Genomic DNA, 19,419 nt, shown 5'->3' on the forward strand with positions numbered 1-19,419 from the left:
TAACTGCTAGTCCAATAGTCGGGAGTCCCGCCCGACCGGACATAAACATTCCCCCTTTGCTTTCAGCCGCCGTTGTGTGCAGACATGCTCTCTGCTCATCTCTGTCGTCAAGAATCTATGAGACCTTTCTTTGGTGCGTCTTTTGTGTATGATTGTGATTTGTTGTTTGCCTTTTTTTATCATGCAAACCCAAAAATCACCCTCCATTTTTCCCAACGCATTTGCCCTGGAGGGTGGGGCAGAAAGTGCAGTAGTTTCTGCTCCAAAGTGGAAGTGGATTCTCACATCCTCTGTGTGAAGTGCCGAGGGCGAGTGTTCTTTGGATAATACTTGATAGTACTTGTATCTCTTGGTTGGCAGGGCAGTAGGAGAGATACGAGGGGAGGAAGCGATCTTGGGGGAAGTCTTCAAAGGCTTCGTCAAAGGGCTACACGCCCCTGTCGACTCCATTGGTGGCTAACCCTTCATCTTCCTTTCTCCCTCTATGTAAGCTTCTCCATCTCGCTGTTTCCCCTTCAGGGGAAATGTCTCTGTCCGCTCCTTTGCTTGATTCGTCGAGTGTAGAAGAGGGGGGGGGGGGGGGGGGAGGGAGGCATGCAAGCCGAGGCTGTATTCGGGAGCTTCTGTTCGCTCCAGAGGGGATCTTTCTCTTTCGTACGGAACAGGAGTTCCCACCACTAACCCGACTTTTGCTCCCTCAGGTGTGTCTGTCTCCTCAGTTGGGAATTTGCAACAGGGATGAGTGAAGTTCAACTTGCTTTGCACTCCATCTCTCCTTCTGTGCTGTGTCGTTGGTGCCACATACTTCGAAGGCAGAACCTTTTCTGCCTCCTCCTCCAGGGCTACACAGTCCTCTCTCCCCCAGCCAATTATGATCAACCCCAGAGACTATCTTCACTGGATCTTCTGCCTGTCTCTGTTCCCATGCCTGTTAGTCTGTATGGTGCTTTTACATTAGTACATGGAACCAATGGCTATTCAACAATGGGATCAACGGCTTTACGTGACTTCCGAACCACGTCGAGAGTGAACTTCTATCACCAGAAATACACATCTCTTACCCCTCAATGGAATGCCGAGAATCGAACTCGCGTTCCCATGCCTGTTGCTGTACCTGTTCCTGACCGTGCGAGTGCTTCTGTGGCATCGGTGCCCCTGATCCAGACTGCTTTGGAGCCTGCTGTTTCGGCAGCCGCTCCAGTGGCACCCTGGATGGGGCCTCTGACTGCTGTTCTGAGGAAGCTGACGAAGAAGTCGAAGAAGCGAAAAGTGTTGTCATCTTTGTCGTCTGCTGCCTCCTCCACTTCTTCTACCGAGGTTCTCCCGCCGAAGAAGAAGGCTGTCTCCCCTGCCTAAGAAGTCACATTCCAAGACTTCTAAGGATCTATTTCACTGTTCTTGTGAGACAGATGGGCCTTTTGCTGGTCCTCCCATTCCCGAAGGAAATGGAACTGCCTCGCCACACCCAGGGGTGTGCAGGGCGGGAATCGCATAAGTTCACGCTACGGCTTGTACTTCTGCACCTAGTCCTAGAGGTTCTGCCTCTAGGACTGGGACCGTCTCGGGTTCTCATCCACGAGTTTCCCCTAGTGCACACTCATCTACCGTTTGAGCGCGCAGCTAGAGTTGGTGACGCTGAGTCTGCTCACCATTACGACTTTGGCATGGTGCGGAGGGAAGGGGTGAGATGCTCAGGTGACTTACACCTTGGCTATGATTGCTCACGTAGTGATCGCTTGGCTCCCAGGGCTGATGTGACGGTCCCACTGGACCATACATGTGGGGAGACCGGTAGTAGGTAACCCGTTCAGTCTTCTCGAGAGGTTTCGGCCTCCTCAGGGACTGTGACGTGTCATGAGGACGGTACCTGCTCTCATCATGCTGGTGAACGTTATTCTTCGCCCAATCGACAGTCACTCGAATGTGACCATACAGTCCAGGCGTTGAGTAGTGCTTCCCCTGACGTGAGAGTGTCACTACCATCCTTGGAGGAGTGCTTCTCCACAGGGGGAACACTCCTCTAGACCTGTGACCCGATCATTGCCGAGGGTTGGTGATTGTTCACGGCCCGCTCAGTCTGCTAATTCTGCTAACAGACCGAGCAGGAGCATCAGATCTTCCTCACCTGTCCCTTCAACTTCCTCGGGATACACTGGGAGGAGCGAGGCAACCAGGGGGAACCGTGGGGAGTGTTCTCCTCACGGTTCGGCCACAAGAGTGTACGTTCCCTTTACGGTCTTAGGATCCAAGAGGTAGTATGCTCAAGTGGTTCACAGTAAGGAATAGTTATTGTGAGAAATTTGAAAAAAATAATCAAGGGGAGCATTACGGGACTGGCAGGTTCCATACAAAAGACAGGCAGATGCTGACGCCAGATCAGGAAATATTTGGAAGGGCAAAACATTAATATAAAGTAAAACCTACAAGAAGCAAAGAGGACATGGATGAACTCATATTATTATACTGTCCATTCTTTATCATATTATTCCTTACTACTATCATATTAGAAAAATTTAAATAATGAAAAACCATACAAATTTATTAATTTAAAAGCCTTAAACATTTTCTTATAACATAAAAAATGCATCCATACCGTGTGTATAACTTCTAAATCCTTTCTGTATGTTCTTTCAGTTGTTAAAATTTCCTTCGCAATAAAATATGCCTTATCACTTGGGTACTTTCGTTTTCTAGATTCACCTTCCATTTCACCAACTCGACCAGGAGATACTGACTTATCATGACCATTTGGCAAGGAGTCGACTCTGAAAGAGATGACAAAAATTTACCTTTAATCTTCAGTTTCCAAGGAATATTTAAGACTAATCTCTCCATATATATATAAATATATATATATATACATATATATATTCACATATATTTACATATATATACATACACACACACACACACACATTATATATATATATATATATATATATAGATATATATTAACATATATATTATATATATATATATATATATATATATATAGATATATATTATATATATATATATATATATATAATATATATTATATATATATATATATATTAATTTAATTTTATATATATATCATATCTATATATATATATAATTATATAATATTATATATATATTATTATGTCTGCGCAGTATGCAATTAATATAAAGGGTGCTGTTATATATATATTTATGGGTGTATTATACTATATACTATATATTATTATATATATATAGGTGTATATGTATATATTATATATATATATATATATATAGATATAATATATTATATATATATATATAGTTATATATATATATATTTATATATATATATATATATATATATATTATATATATATATATATATATATATAATATATATATATATATATAATTAAATATTATTACAAATTTTCTAAGACAATTTGTATTTTTCATAGCTACAAACCTGAGGTCTTAACAATAGGATAATTTTTAGTGCCTAGCTGGATCCGGTTAAATCGCAGATGAAAAGCAAGGAATCTTGTGAGATCTGCCAACGCGTGTGATGTTGGGTAAAAAGTGGTCAAGGACCACTCACCCACGCTAAAGCCTTCAGTCTTTCCCAATCCAGGATGTACTTTAGTAAGACAGAGGGGCGGCTATAGGTGGGCAGTACAACGTTAAGACCTCAGGTTTGTAGCTATGAAAAATACAAATTGTGTTAGAAAATTTGCCATTTGTTCATACGTGAACAAACCTTCAGTCTTAACAATAGGATAGACTTATACTTGGAGGGAGGTACAGACAACCTAAACCGGCTGGGGACCTACCTACCAGTCCAGCTCCAGCAGAAATATCTACCAGAGAGGGACTGATGCCCCTGAGCATGGGCCCAACTTGAGATGAGAAAGAAGACCCTTGTGAACACATGAAGGGCTGTGGTCAGCCCGAAGCACAGGATTTTGAACTTGAAGACCTTGTCTCCGAGAGAGAAGCGAAAGAACTTCATGGACGACGGATGAACAGGGATCTGGAAATATTCGTCCTTCAAATCTATTGACAGCATGAAGTCGCTTTCCCTCACAGCTGCCAACACTGATAGCGGGGTCTCCATCTTGAACCTTGTTTTCCTGATGAAATGATTCAAAGTGGATAAGTCAATTACAGGTCTCCAACCTCCCGATGCCTTGGGCACCAAGAAGATGAGACTGTAAAACCCCGGAGATGGATGCACCACTTCCTCTGTTGCATCCTTGTCCAGCGTCTTCTGCACTTCCTCCCAAAGAGCAAAGAACTTCAGAGAATCTAGGGGATACATCCTCCTGAGCAGAGGCTTGTCAGAGTGGGGGAGAGAAGTCAAATGGCAGTAGATACCCCACCCGAAGGACATCTACTACTCACTTCTCTGCGCCATAACTCTACCACTTCGCCCACTGGCCCACCAGGCACCTCCCCACCCATGGCACAGGAGAAGGGAAGGTGCCTAACTTACTGACGACTCCCTTTACCTCTGTCCCTGGGGCCCTTTGTTGACTTAAAAGTGCGTGAGCGAAAGGGACGTTGGTCCTCCGACCTAGGCTGGGACGAATGGAAATGCCCTGATGGCCTACCAGGCGATGATCTTCATGACTGCTGCTAAGCAGGGGGAGGAGAAGGAGGCGCCGGACTTCTCCGTGGACGAGACTCTGACTTTGACACAGCCTGCTGCACTAACCTGTCCTTCGTGTCAGCTTGGCGTTGATCTCTCACGTCCTCCAGCTCAGTCCGACAGAAATGGAGATTCCAAAAGATCCCTATTCCTCAATGTCAGCAAGGACTCAGGGTCAACCAATCTTTCTATCCTGGATGAATCTGCGTCTCTTCTGATCAGGAGAAGATTAGCCCATAAATTGATGCTGAGGTGTGCAAGATACGAGAATGCCTTGCCCCCAACTGCAACAAACTGGCAAGAGAAGAAGCACTCACCCCTCTGGGGACCTGTCAGATGCTATCTTGGCAATGACCACTGACCAGAAGTCCACCCAAGAAACTGTCTGCAACATGGAGGCAGTCGTAGACTCCAAGCTGAGGCATCCTGCGGAGACAAAAGCAGGGCCACCGACCTCACCTGCTCCAAAGTCAATCCTGGCTTCAGACGAATGATGTCTGGGTTAAGATGACGTGACATCAAGTAGGCAGAGTTTGTAGCATAGTACTTCCTATGCCTCGTGAGAAGTGGGGAAGCAACTTGGCAGAGCCCCTTGAGCAAAGCAACCCATCCCGATCTGAAACGGGCGTTTACCTTATGCAAGACCGACTGGACATGCCCCAATAAGGGAAGTTGAAACAATGACTTGGGATCTAACGTAGCTCCCAGCAAGACTTCTGAGCTGGAAGGAGTGAAAGACGACCGATCCTGAGTCCTACTCTCCAAATTGTTGAACCCACAAATGAGATCGACAACTTTGGTAATGGACAAAAACTCTTGCGTCTCCCTCCTCCTGCTCTGGCAACAGAGACTGATGTCAAGAAGAATGTGCAGGCTTATCCAATGCACCTTCCTCGTGTAGACCAACAGAAGAGCCAGCAGCCAAACAGCCCGAAATGCCAACCAACCTGTCTGGGCTGGATCCAAGCGCTAACCCCTGTGATGAACCTACCACAACACTAGGAACATCGCTACATACACTCACAATAGATGACTCTCGTACATGGCTGCATACGTGCACATGCGGGGCAGACGCATGTACGTGCATGGTAAAGAGTTTCAAACACTCTAAATAGAACGAGAATCCCTCGGAGTTGAACCCCAGGAAGCACCAAGGGGAGGGGCAGGGAAAAACTCCTGCTACACTATTTCTGCGCTCACAACTTTCGATCTCTTGACAGGCGCCTTGAGATCCTTATGGCGACGAATAGACCCTGGTGTTGGAGAAGCGGAAGAATTTGCAACAAGTGCATGAACATGGGTGATTGCAACACATTCATGACTCGATGCAGAGGATGAAGCAGCTACTGTAGATCGCACAGGGGATGAAACACTAACACTCTCAGGAACACCAACACTCGCAGGAACATGGGTGTGCTGCTCCTCTCTTGCAGACGAAGAAAAGGCAAAGTCCTTAACCTTCCAACGCTTGATACGCCGATGCGGTGGAGATGGGAGAGAAGTGAAGGAAGTCAGCACTACTCCTTACGGAAGTCAGCACTACTCCTTACACAATCTCCTCACAGGAGGCAGGGCGATGCAACACACTTGCTTCCAGTCCTCCCAGTTGACATGGTAGCAAACCTATCTTCTGAAACAAAGTCCAATCTCTTAAGAACTGCCTGGCATAAAGCCTCAGACGGATTAGCAAGAGAGGGAGCTGATGACATGGAAGGGAGATGCAGTGAACTGGATGGCAGTGATGACATCACGGAGCACATGGAAGGGAGATGCAGTGAACTGGATGGCAGTGATGACATCACGGGAGCAAACAATGACGAGACAGATGAGCGAGGCAGCGCAGTGGAGGAAACTGGGAGTGACGTCAACTACGGAAGTAACGTCATGGCTTCCCCTCGATCTGAGGAGGAAGCAGACCCCACAGGCAAAGGGATACAAAATGGCTGACTCTGTGATGTCACCAGCGGCACTGACGCCACAGCTTCCCTCTGACTCGAAGAAGCAGCAATCGTCACTGGCAGAGCAATACAATATGGCTGACCTCAGCTATCACGAAGACGAGGCCAGGAGGAGGGGGGAGAGCCTGGGCAGCCTGAGGGGGGCTGGAGGCGAGCATCCAAGAAGTGCGTCAGCAAACCCTGTAGCCCAAGAGCGCCACCATTTTGGACGCCTCTGACTCTGAAACGAAAGAAACCGATGAAAAAGTCTCCTCCCTCTTGGAAATTAAATTAACTCCCGAGGAAGACGGGGCGACATTACATAATAAATCAGCCTGAGGGCCTCCCAGTCGATGGAAGAAAAGGAAGGAGACAAAGGCACAACACTTGCATAGGGTGTGACTGCAGCAGGAGACGAAGTATTGCGAAGAGGAGAAGAAAATCCCTCCCACGAAGGAAGGGTAGAAACTCTAGGATGCTCCCTCTTCCTATAAAATAACTTACACTGCTCTCTAGGCCAGGCACGACATTCCGTGGAGAGATTCGTTATGGTACAAAGGTTAGAATGACACCTACTACAAATTCTGTGAGGATCTGTTCCTGAAGAAGTAAACAAACGAGAACACAGGAAACCTCGAGTACCCAGGCACACATGTTGACGAAGCCGAGAAGGAGCACAAGAAGCCATAATACAAGTGTACACACACGCAAAGAAACAAGTGAAAATGGACAATGAAACGGGTAAAAAGACTGAACGCTGTAGTGTGTGTGCTTGGTCCTTGACTACTCCTCACCCAATATAAGCATGCACTGCCAGATCTCACAAAATTCCTTGTTTTTCATCTGCAATTTAACCGGATCCAGCTAGGTGCTAGAAATGATCTTATTGTTAAGACCGAAGGTTTGTTCACGTATGAACAAATATATATATATATATATATATATATATATATATATATATATATATATATATATATAATTAATATATATATTATACATAATTACTATATATATATATAGATATATATATAATATATATATATATATATATCTATATATGTATGATATATATATATATTATATATCTATATTATTAATATTATATATATATGTAAAAAGAAAAAATCACAGTAGATGCACGTGACTTCATAAATAAGCGAATACCACGGGAAAATGATAGTCAGAAATCCAAGCGCTTTCGTCTTTATTCAGTAGCTCCTTGACGATGTCTGAATAAAGACGAAACCGCTTGGATTTCTGGACTATCATTTTCCTGTGGTATTCGCTTATATATATATATATATATATATATATATATATATATATATATATCTATATATATATATATAAATTTAGAAATATTCTGAAATATTCTGGAGAGCAACAAGTGGTGTTTGGGTGTTTTCACAAACCAGACAGTAATGGGGAAAAATGGCTGACCTAAAAGCTATTGCCATATCTGTTTGAGAAGGGTGAATAGGGGAAACCATGGTAATTGCTTAAGGCAAGAGACAAAACTCTCCTACCTTGAGTCCTTTAATACATTATCAATTTGTCACATCAAAAGTACTAGTATTCTGGGCAAGACCATCTATGAGAGTTCTTTGATATTGTTTGGTCTTTCTTATGTACTCCTAGGGGACCATAAGAGTAGTTACTTTAAAGTGATGCTTTCCAGCTTTACAGTTTAGCATATAGGTATTGTATTCTTTTTCTATCTTATATCTTTACACAACATGACTACTTTATTTTTTTGCATAGAACTGTAAACCTGCTTATGTGATGGCATTGTTAAAAATATAGTGGTTTGTCACAGGTCTGAGGCAGTGGCTAATATGGTAAGGTCACCCATATTACATACTTCTAATTATACTTGGTAATTGAGTTGGGATATTGTTCATTGCAAGGACAAATATGCTAATCAAAATACTTCACTGTTTTCAAATTTAATCAATTTTCAAATTAAATCAAATTTAATTTAAAGTTTTCTATTTCCATGCAGTAATAATCAACATTTGTAAGAAATATTTTCATCATGGACATCAGCTAATAAAAGTTGTCCAGCTAATTTCCTCCTTCCAACCACAAAGCTACTATATTTAAAGGACAGATGTTTCCCTATCTAGCAGGCAACCCTAAAGCCTGAAGTTTTACTCTGATATACACAATGCTCCTAGTGACTTGAGGGTGGTCAGACTCTTAAAATTGGACCCAGCACTAGGAAACTGAGCTTAACTTTAGACTTTCACTTCACCAGACCATGTCAGCTACTTAAACTCTATGGGTGAAGAGGCATGCCATTCAATCTCATCTGTCTGGATGTTCTAAGTGTCCAAAAAATTATTCAAAACTGAAAAGGGATCATCACTTGAAAGATAATCTTGACATATTTCACAAAAACGATAAAAAAAGACCAAGTAAAGTATAAGCTAAAAAATTCTTAGCTAATTTACTTTATAAAATATAACGTTAAGACCTCAGGTTTGTAGCTATGAAAAATACAAATTGTCTTAGAAAAATGACAAATTTGTAACTAATTTGTATTTTTCATAACTAACAAACCCGAGGTCTTAACATTAGGATTTACTAGCGCTAAGCTGGAAACCGGTAGAATTAAATTAAACTTGTGCGATCCAGGGACTATTGGCATTTATACCAGGTCAAGGGGCATGTATGCCCAAAATGCCCTCCGCGTCGTGTGACTGACCCGCCAGTTATACTTCTAACCCAGTTAAACTGCTAGAGGGGTGGTTCGAGGTGGGCCCTTTAACTGTTAAGACCTCAGATTTGTTAGTTATGAAAAATACAAATTAGTTACAAATTTGTCATTTGTTCATATACGAAACAAACCTTCGGTCTTAACATTAGGATAGACTTACTTATTGGAGGGAGGTAAGTCTGTAACTGACTGGGAGTTTGCCACCTAAATCCATTTCTGAATATTAGGAGAATTCTAAGAGAAAGGACTATAACCTTTGAACCAAAGATATAAGGAGATCTATTGGTTTCCCTCACTGGGTGCTGGTATCATGCCATGGTTTATAAACTATGGGGAAATAGGGGACCCCCTATTCTCATAAACCACTCTTGTCCCTTGTGTCTAGATCTACCATCACCCCTCCCTTCCAACTACCGAGATGGGTGTGTTGCTACTGGAAAGTATACTATACTCTAACATAACTTTACAGTATGGCTGACCACCTCACCTGCATCTAGTCCATTCCAGCTCATGATGGTACTCTCCTTCATACTGCCCGTAGGTAAAGGAGTAGAAAGAAAGTAGTAAAGACAAAAAGACCAGTCATCCCATTCATTCTACTTTCATACCTTCATCTTAGACTAGACACAAACTGACCTGCCAGGGGTACTGGATGAGCTATACCACTTGCTGGGCCGCCACCACTGGACCCAAGAAAAAGGTATCCAAGGATCTATGGGCAACATCTTTTAAATAAAAGGAAGTGAAAGTCGTTTGGCATTTCCAAACACCAGATTTCAGAATTCTCTAAACAGACATATTCTTCTTGAATGCCAAAGAAGCACTCAAGCCCCTAATGTCATGAGCCCTAGCCTTCTCCTGGCTATCTGATCCCTTGCCTTCTGTCATGTAGGCACTCCTGATCATTTCTCTTAGCCAAAACGATATTGTATTCCTTGACACTTCCTTTTTGTTCCTTCCTGTACTTGCGAACAACCTCCTGCACCCCAGCCTGAGGTGCCTTGTCCTCCTTAAGTACTCTCTTGTTACCCTGACGGGACACAGAAGCATCTCATCTTTGTCATTATCTACAAAATCAGCCAGAGAAGGTATTGAAAAAGAGTCAAACCTGCCGTCCACTACTGATGGGTTTTGAGTCTTGGCCAGGAATTCTGGCACAAACTCGAATGCCATTGACTTCCAACCTCTTGAGTGCTTTACCATAGACGACAGGCCATGTAGCTCCCCCACCTTTTTGGTTGAAGCTAGGGCCAATAAGAAGACTGTCTTCAGGGTCAGGCTCCTATCTGTGGACTGCCTTAGTGGTTCGTAGAGGGGTTTTGTCAGACTACTCAGTAACATGGTCAAATCCCAATCTGGGGCTTTCAGTTCCTTTGGTAAACATGACTGCTCAAAGCTCTTCATCAACATGGCCAACTCCCATGAAAATGAGATGTCCACGCCTTTCATGCGTAAGACCGAGGCTAGAGCCGCCCTCTACCCCTTCACCGTAGACACAGACATATGCCTTTCTGTCCTGAGATATATCAGAAAGTCTGCTAATTGCTGAATAGTGGTACCGAGTGGAGACAAGTTCCCTCTATGACACCAATCACAGTATGCTGACCATTTCCCTTGGTATACTGCTGCCGATGACTTTCTGATATTTCCTGCCACATGCACTGCTGCTTTTTGCGAAAACCCTCACGCTCGCAAGAGATACTCAGCAGACTCCACCCGTGAAGTGATAGGGACTTCACCGACCAGTGGTACCTCTCCACGTGAGGCTGACATAGCAGGTTGTTCCATGGTGGTAACTCTCTTGGTAAGTCTATCAGGAGTTCCAAGAGGTCCGGAAACCATTCCGCCTTTGGCCATAACGGAGCTACCAGAGTCATTCTGAGGTTCTGAGACTGCATTACCCTGTTCAGAACTTGACAGATTAGACAAAAAGGAGGAAATGCGTAGACGTCCAGATTGTCCCATGGGTGTTGTAGAGCGTCTTCTGCTACTGCCTCTACGTCCAAGACTACCGAACAATACACTCCTAACTTCTTGTTGTACCTGGTTGCGAATAGGTCTATGATCGGCCTTTCTCACAACCTGAGCATTCTGTCCACAACTTGTTGGTGCAAGGACAACTCCATTCCCAGGATCTGATCCCTTCTGCTCAACTTGTCGGCCACTACGTTTCTTTTTCCCGGAATATATCTGGCCCTGATGTCCACTACGTTCTCTACAGCCCACTGATGAAGTTGAACTGTCATCATATGTAACTGTCGAGACACTAGACCTCCTTGTTTGTTTATGTAAGCTACTACTGTGGTGTTGTCTGACATCAAAACCACTGAATGTCCCTGCACCCTCTCCCGGAATTCCTGTAGTGCCAGAAATGCTGCTTTTAGCTCCAGCACGTTTATATGGAGTTTCCTGTCCTCGCCGCTCCATTTCGCTGAAACCATCAGCTCCACCATATACGCTCCCCAACCTTCTAGTGACGCATCTGAGAACAGCAAGAGATCCGGTGAGGGTTGCTGGAGGGGAACACCCTCTGTCAGATTGCTGTCCTTCACCCACCACAGTAGGTCTTTCCTCACTTTCTGCCGACAAAGGAATCTGCTCGTACGGGTGATCTACTATCGGCGACCAGAACTCCTTCATCCTCCATTGTAGAGACCAAAGGTGTAACCTCCCTTGTGGTACTAACTTCTCCAAGGAAGTTAGAACTCCCAGTACTACGTGCCACTGTTTTGCTGGCTGTGTTTGTTTTTCTAGAAAGGCCTTCACCACTTGTTTGCATTTCTCTACTCTCTGGTCTGTTACTGTCCTCCAGTCCCCACTGGCTTTGGGTACCAGGAAAATCCTGCTGTAAAACCCCTTTGACGGCATGGATACTTGTTCCACAGCCCCTTTTTCCATCATCTTCTTCACTTCCTCTTGCAGAATAAAAGCCTTCTGAGGTTCTTGAGCATAAGCGAGGTGAAGCAATGGCTGTTCTGTCAGGGGTGGGGATACTTCAAACGGAATCAAATACCCGAGTCTGAGAACCTCCACCACCCACTGCTCTGCTCCCAGTTCCTGCCACACCTTCCGGTGATTTGCCAGGCAACCCCCCACTGGTGTGGCCGAGTGATGAGAGGCGCCTTTTCTATCGTCTCGAGCCCCTTCCTCTTCCCCTAATCCCCCTTCCTCTGTTACTTCTATTGTGAAAGGGCCGATGAGTCAATATCTTTGGGGAAGAGGACATTGTTGCCCTATTAGGGATATTATGCCTCACTGGCTTCTTCCGAGGGATTTGTTGTTGCCTTACTTCCATAGGATTAGCCTGACTGCTAGATGTTTTCCTGACTGCCTGCTGTACCAACCTATCGTTAGTGTCCATCCTTCTCCTATCTATGGCCTCTTCTAGTATGGCCTCTGGTAACAGCAATTGCAACTCTAAAATATTCCCATTCCTCATTGCTAGCAGGGAATCCAAATCAACAGTGCTACTTAGCCTGGCCAAAGCTGCATCCCTCCTCATTAAAAGGATATTTGCCCAAACATTGGCACTTAAATTGGTCAAGTATGCAATTGCTTTGGCACCTGATTGTAGCAATCTAATGAACATTGATTCATCCACTGCCTTCCTCGTCACTTCTGAGGATACAATCTTTGCAACTGCTGTCGACCAAAGATCCAACCAAGAAGCAGTCTGAAAGACAGAAGAAGCTGTCACTTCTAATGTAGCAGCCTCTTGGCAAGTCATCGAAGGGCATTCCATTTTCACTTGATCTAAGGTTAATCCAGGCCTTAACCTTACCACATTTGGGTTAATTTGTCTAGCCAGTAAAGGAACCATCGATGTCATATAATATTTTTTATGTTTCATCATTGGAGGGGTGATAAACTTAAACAATCTATTCAATCTTAAGGAATTATCCCTTCCCACAATCTGTGCATTTACGTGTTGTAAAACGGACTCTGCATGATTCGAACAAGGCAACTCAAACGACACCTTGGTATCCTTTTTCGCACCAAACGCCATGTCAATCCCCGGAGGAAGCATACTGGCAGGTGTTTCCGTTCTCTCCGAAAGGTTATTGAATTGACAAATCAAATCAATCACCTCGGCATACGAAGCCAGAAACTCTTGGTTCTCTCCTTCCTCCGATTCTAGCGTACTGTGCTCTGCCATGGGAGACACTACCTCACTCCTATCCCCTGACAACCGTCCGGGTGCTTTGTGGCCATCTGCCCCTACGGCTGCTGCTTCTTTGATCCCGCTGACCGCCGACAGCTCGATCCTGAACAGTCAGCAGGAGAACGAGACCGGCTCACTCCTTCTCTGCTTGCGGATCTAGAGCGAGAATCTCGCCTATATCTCCAAGATGAGGGCTCTCTCAAAACCGAATTCACTTCCTCTTCATGACGATTAGTATCGTCACCAACGACCATTGGAGAATTAGGCCTTGATCGTTCATTTAGGCGAACAACGCCTTCCACCAACGTATCAGACAAGGTTGCCAACTCGCTATTTTTCGACCCCTTAATAGGAGCCTTATAATCTTTCCTCCGTATTTTAAACGGTCTTACAGGCGAAACTGGTATCTGTGCTCTATCCTTTGCTGCACTTTTTGCCAACGACACTGTAGATTTTCTTTGACTCTTTATAGCCGCTACTGGCAACTCCGCGTCGGCTGTTATCCCATCGGCCGCCAACTCACTCACTCGTTTGGACTCTTGTAAGCGGCTTCGACCACTAGCTTTGAGCTTACCAGCCACTGACTTTCTGCCTTTTTTGCTGACTGGGATGTGGCCGTCCTGGTCCGAAGAAGAAGAATTCACTCTTCTCCTCTTGGCCCGAGAAACCGTCGCAAAATCCTTTAATTTCTTCATTACAGTGTGTACTACCGAGTCAGAAAGCGTATTTGAGTCCGGAGGCAGCGAAGAAGACTGAGAATCAGTCAGCTGTGACGTCATCTCGTCTGCCATGTAGGTGTGTGACATCGGTTGTGGCGTCACCAATCTTGTAGGTAGAAATTGGGCTGCTGCTGCTGGCATCCCTGCGTTTGCAGCAAAACCACCCCCAACATTCTGCATCGTCGTAACCAAAGAAGTTGTTGGCGTAGCCGCGACATTATTTCCCATAAAGTGCAAACCTGGGGGATGAGGAATATTCAGCACTGCCAGATTCTGCTGGAACCGTGACGCCATATAATGCGACAGCAAACCTTCCATGGTTGGTATGCCTGGAAGGCCTAGCGCCGCCCACGTACCCTCCATCCTGTTCGAATCGGGAGCCGGCACCCTTGCTGCTGGGAAATTATGCATCAAATTACCCAAAACCTCTCCGGGCGTTTCCGAAAATGAACCACAGGAGAAACTGAAGGGGTATGGGACAAATCAAAGGCCAGTGGCAAAACATGTGGAGCAGTCTGGTGTATTGCCGATACAAAAGAAGCCGGCGACGCTTGGTCACCCAAAGATGGCGTCGACTCCTTTCTTTTGTACTGGCCTTTGTCATAAAACTTCCTCCACTGTTCCACCGACCAACCATGACAAACAGAACAAGGATTAGTAATTGTACATGAATTTTCCCTGCACCTACTACACGTTGGATGAGGATCCATCGACACCGAAGTTAGGAATCTTGAACAAGGAAAGCCACTGACTCCAGGGCATTTCCTTTGTCTCGTCTTCGAAACGGAAGAAGATCCCGACAGCGATGCAAAACACTCCATCTCTCCACTTACACACTCTTACAGCTCACACCACACTGAGCTCACTCAGAAAAAGAGAATAAATAAGAAAAAAGAAATTGAAATGGATAAAAAACGGGCAAACTAAAACCGGCTTTAAACAGATAGACAGAGAACACGTCCTATCTTAAAGGTGGTAGAAAGATAACTGGCGGGTCGGTCACACGACGGCGAGGGCATTCTGGGTATACATGCCCCGTGACCTGGTATAAATGCCAATAGTTCCTGGATTGCACAAGTTTAATTTAATTCTACCAGTTTCCAGCTTGGCACTAGTAAATCCTAATGTTAAGACCGAAGGTTTGTTTCGTATATGAACAATTTGTCATTTGTTCATAGGCGAACAAACCTTCGGTCTTAACAATAGGATAGACTCATACTTGGAGGGAGGTATATAACATCCTAGACCAGCTGGGGCCTACCCATCAGTCCAGCTTCCAGAAGAAATGATTTCTGGAGAGGGACTGAAGCCCGTTGAGAAGCTAGATAAATTGATATCTAACCATTCACAACCTGAGTGACGTACAATGATATATGGGCGAACCATTGTATAGGGAACCAAAGAGAAACTTTGACTGTCCAATAACGAACCAATACACCAGGATTTGTATAACTCCCAACCCCTCCTTGCCAAGGAGCGGAGCATATTCTACTGAATAGCGGGTAAGATATTTGTATATTACACGACCACACTATCAGTATGACTACCTTACTCACCGTATCAGACCAGTCCAGCAAATGACGTGTCTATTCCTTAAACCACCCGAAGGAAGAAGGATAGGTACAAAAGAAAGAAGGAGAGCTGTCAACTCATTCATTCTCTAATCCAGACAATCTTAGGTAAGATACAAAGGTGCCCTGTTAAGGGCAATGATGAGTTACACAACCTGTTGGGCAGCCACCAGAGGGCCCAGGGAAAACATGTCCACAGATATGTGGGAAACATCCTTAAGATAGAAGGAGATGAATGTGGACTGCGTAACCAAGTACCAGCGCTCAGCACTCTATGTACAGCCAAGTTCTTTTTGAAAGCCAGAGAGGGACCAATACCCCTAACGTCAAGCGCTCTAGCCTGCACAGACATGGTGGTGGAATCATCAAGAGTCAAGTATGCCTGTCTGATGGCTTCCTGTATCCAAAAACAGATAGTATTCTTAGACACCTCTTTCTTTGTATGTCCTGTGCTAACAAAAAAGTCTGCAGCAGCTTGGTCTAAGGTGCAGAGTCCTTTTAAGATAGCAACACAGGCCCTGGACAGGGCACAACAAAAGCTCTTGAGCATCACCACCCACAAAGTCATTCAGTGATGGAATGGAAAACGAAGTGAACCTGTCATCATGCACAGAGGGATTTTGGGTCTTGGCCACGAATTCTGGGACAAATTCAAAGGACATCGACCCCCAACCCCTGGTGTGCTTCACCTCATAGCTCAGACCGTGGAGCTCTCCTACCCTCTTGGAAGATGCCAAGGCCAGAAGGAAAACTGTCTTGAGCATCAGGTTCCTGTCAGATGAGTGATGCAAGGGCTCATATGGACTCTTAGTGAAGCTCTTGAGAACCAAGGAAACATCACACGTCGGAGGCTTGAGCTCTCTAAGAGAACTCGACTGCTCAAACCCCTTGACTAGCAGGGAAAGTTCCCAGGAAGAGGAGATGCCGATACCTTTAAGACGTAACACCAAACTTAAAGCCGCCCTGTAGCCTCTAATGGCAGAAACAAACAAACATTTCTCGTCTCTGAGGAAGGTAAGAGAGTTTGCTATTCGCTGAATAGAGGTTGCGAGTGGAGAAAAACCCCATTTACGACACCAATCACAGTAGATCGCCCATTTGCCTGGGTAAACTGCAGAGGTTGACTTTCTAAGACTGCTGGACATATGCCCAGCTATTCTCTGAGCAAAACCTCTTGCTCGGAGGAGATACTTGATAGCCTCCAACCATGAAGAGACAGGGATTCTACTGACTGGTGGAACCTTTCCACATGGGGCTGACACAGGAGATGTCGCTAAGGGGAATCTCCTTCGGAACCTCTAACAACAATGACAGCAGATCTGGGAACCATTCTGCCTGAGGCCACAGAGGGACTACCAAAGTCATCCTGAGACCCTGTGAACTCATTAGCCTGCTCAGAACCTGACAGATCAAACAAAACAGAAGGAAGGCATACACCTCCAAGTTGTCCCAGGGATCTTTGAATGCGTCCTCTGCCAATGCTAAAGCTTCTGGAACCACTGAACAGAATATCTCCAGCTTCCTGTTGAAGTGAGTCGCAAAAAGGTCCAGCATGGGTCTCCCCCAAATATGGAAAAGCTTGTCTGCCACCACTTGATGAAGGGACCACTCTGTGCCTAGGATCTGATCCCGGCGACTGAGTTTGTCTGCAACCACATTCCGTTTGCCTGGGATATACCTGGCTGAGAGCTCTACCGAATTGCTGACCGCCCACTGGTGAAGCTCCATGGTCAAGGCATGAAGTTGACGTGAAACCAGGCCTCCCTGTTTGTTCACATAGGCTACCACCATGGTGTTGTCCGACATGAGAACGACAGAATGACTTTCTACTTTCTCCCAAAACTCCTTCAGACCCAGGAAGGCTGCCTTCAACTCCAAGACGTTGATATGTTGCTGTTTGCCCTCCAAACTCCAAATGCCTGAAGCGATGAGGCCGCCTAAATGAGCACCCCAACCTGCAAGGGAGGCGTCCGAGAACAGAAGGAAGTCAGGTGGAAGAGAACGCAGAGGGAACCCTTCAACAGATTCTGGTCATCCAACCACCAACGAAGGTCTTCTCTCACTTCCAGAGACAGAGGAACCATTAACAGGGGAGAGTCCCATGCTGGAGACCAGAATTCTCCCAGTCTCCATTGCAGAGACCGAAGATGAAGACGCCCATGAGGTACAGCTTCTCCAGGGAAGACAACACTCCCAGAAGAACCTGCCACTGATGAGCTGACTGATGTGATTCTGACAGGAAGTTGCTCACCACCACCCGCAACTTCTCCAATCTCTGATCCGACAGGAAAACTTTTGCCATTGTTGTATCGATGACCATGCCCAGGTAGAGAATCCTTTGACTGGGTACGAGGTTCAACTTTTCCTGGTTGACTAATATGCCCAGTTCCTGCAGTAGCTTTTCCCTGGAAACTGCCAAGACTAACCAAACTTGAGGTACCTCAGCAAACGGATCCCCTGAGCAGGGCCCAACTTGACACAAGAGATAAAACCCTTGTGAACACTTGAGGGGCTGTGGTCAGCCCGAAGCACAAGACTTTGAAATCGAAGACCTTGTCCCCAAGAGAGAGGCGAAGGAACTTCCTGGACGTTGGATGAACAGGGATCTGTAATTCTGCCTCCCTTAAGTCTATCGACAGCATGAAGTCACCTTCCCTCACAGCTGCCAACACCTAGCGCAGGGTCTCCATCTTGAACCGTGTCTTCCTGATGAAGTGATTCAAGGTGAATAAGTCGATCACAGGCCTCCATCCTCCCGATGCCTTGGGCACCAAGATGTGACTATAAAACCCTGGGGATGGACGCACCAATTCCTCTATCGCTTCCTTGTCCAGCATTTTCTGCCCTTCCTCCCGAAGAGCCAAAAACTTCAGAGAATCTGGAGGATATGCCTTCCTGAGCTGCAGTAGGTATCCCACCCGAAGGACATCTACCACCCACTCCTCCGCCCCATAACTCTGCCACTTGGCCCAATGGCCCGCCTGGCAACCCCCCACCCGTGGCGCAGAGAGGGAGAGGCGCCTAACCTACTGACAGCCCCCTTTACCTCTGGCCCTTGGGTCCCTTCTTGGCTTAAAGGAACAAGAGCAAAAGGGGCATTGATCCTCTGACTTAGGCCGAGTTGAACGGGAAGGCCCTGCGGAACTCGAAGTCCTCGACGGCCTACCAGGCAACAATCTCCTTGACTGCTGCTGGACAGGAGGAGGAGGAGGAGCCGGACGTCTCCAAGGACGAGACTCCGACTTAGACACGGCCTGGTGCACCAGTCTGTCTTTGGTGTCAGCCCGGCGCCGGTCTATCGCATTCTCGAGCTCTGTCCAAGGAAACAAATATTGGGACTCCAACAGATCTCCGTTCCTCAATGCCAGCAAGGACTCCGTGTCGAGCAATCTCTCTATCCTAGACAAAGCCGTGTCTCTGCTAATCCGAAGAAGGTTACCCCATAAATTAGCACTGAGGTGAGCCAAATATGAAAACGCCTTGCCCCAGGACTGCAACAGACTGGCAAGCGAGGATGCACTCACCAACCCTTCTGGGGATTTGTCAGAAGTTATCTTGGCAATAACCTCAGACTAGAAGTCCAGCCAAGAAACCGCCTGCAACATGGAGGCGCCGTAGATTCCAATGCTGAGGTATCTTGTGGAGACAAGTACTTCCTATGTCTCCTAGGGTAGTAGCTTGGTAGAGCCCCTAGAGCGA

At 45.7% G+C, this 19,419-nt stretch overlaps 1 protein-coding gene across 1 annotated transcript in view; it reads right to left on the reverse strand.

The window, feature by feature from the left end:
• The window catches only part of LOC135200191 (FERM, ARHGEF and pleckstrin domain-containing protein 1-like), a 739,864-nt gene that overhangs the window by 100,714 nt on the left and 619,731 nt on the right, over positions 1-19,419 (reverse strand). The window contains 1 exon segment of the mRNA XM_064228579.1: positions 2,594-2,765. Coding sequence (XP_064084649.1) covers positions 2,594-2,765 — 172 coding nt within the window.

The sequence above is a fragment of the Macrobrachium nipponense genome, chromosome 26 (assembly GCF_015104395.2).
Source record: "Macrobrachium nipponense isolate FS-2020 chromosome 26, ASM1510439v2, whole genome shotgun sequence".
NCBI classification, from domain to species: domain Eukaryota; kingdom Metazoa; phylum Arthropoda; class Malacostraca; order Decapoda; family Palaemonidae; genus Macrobrachium; species Macrobrachium nipponense.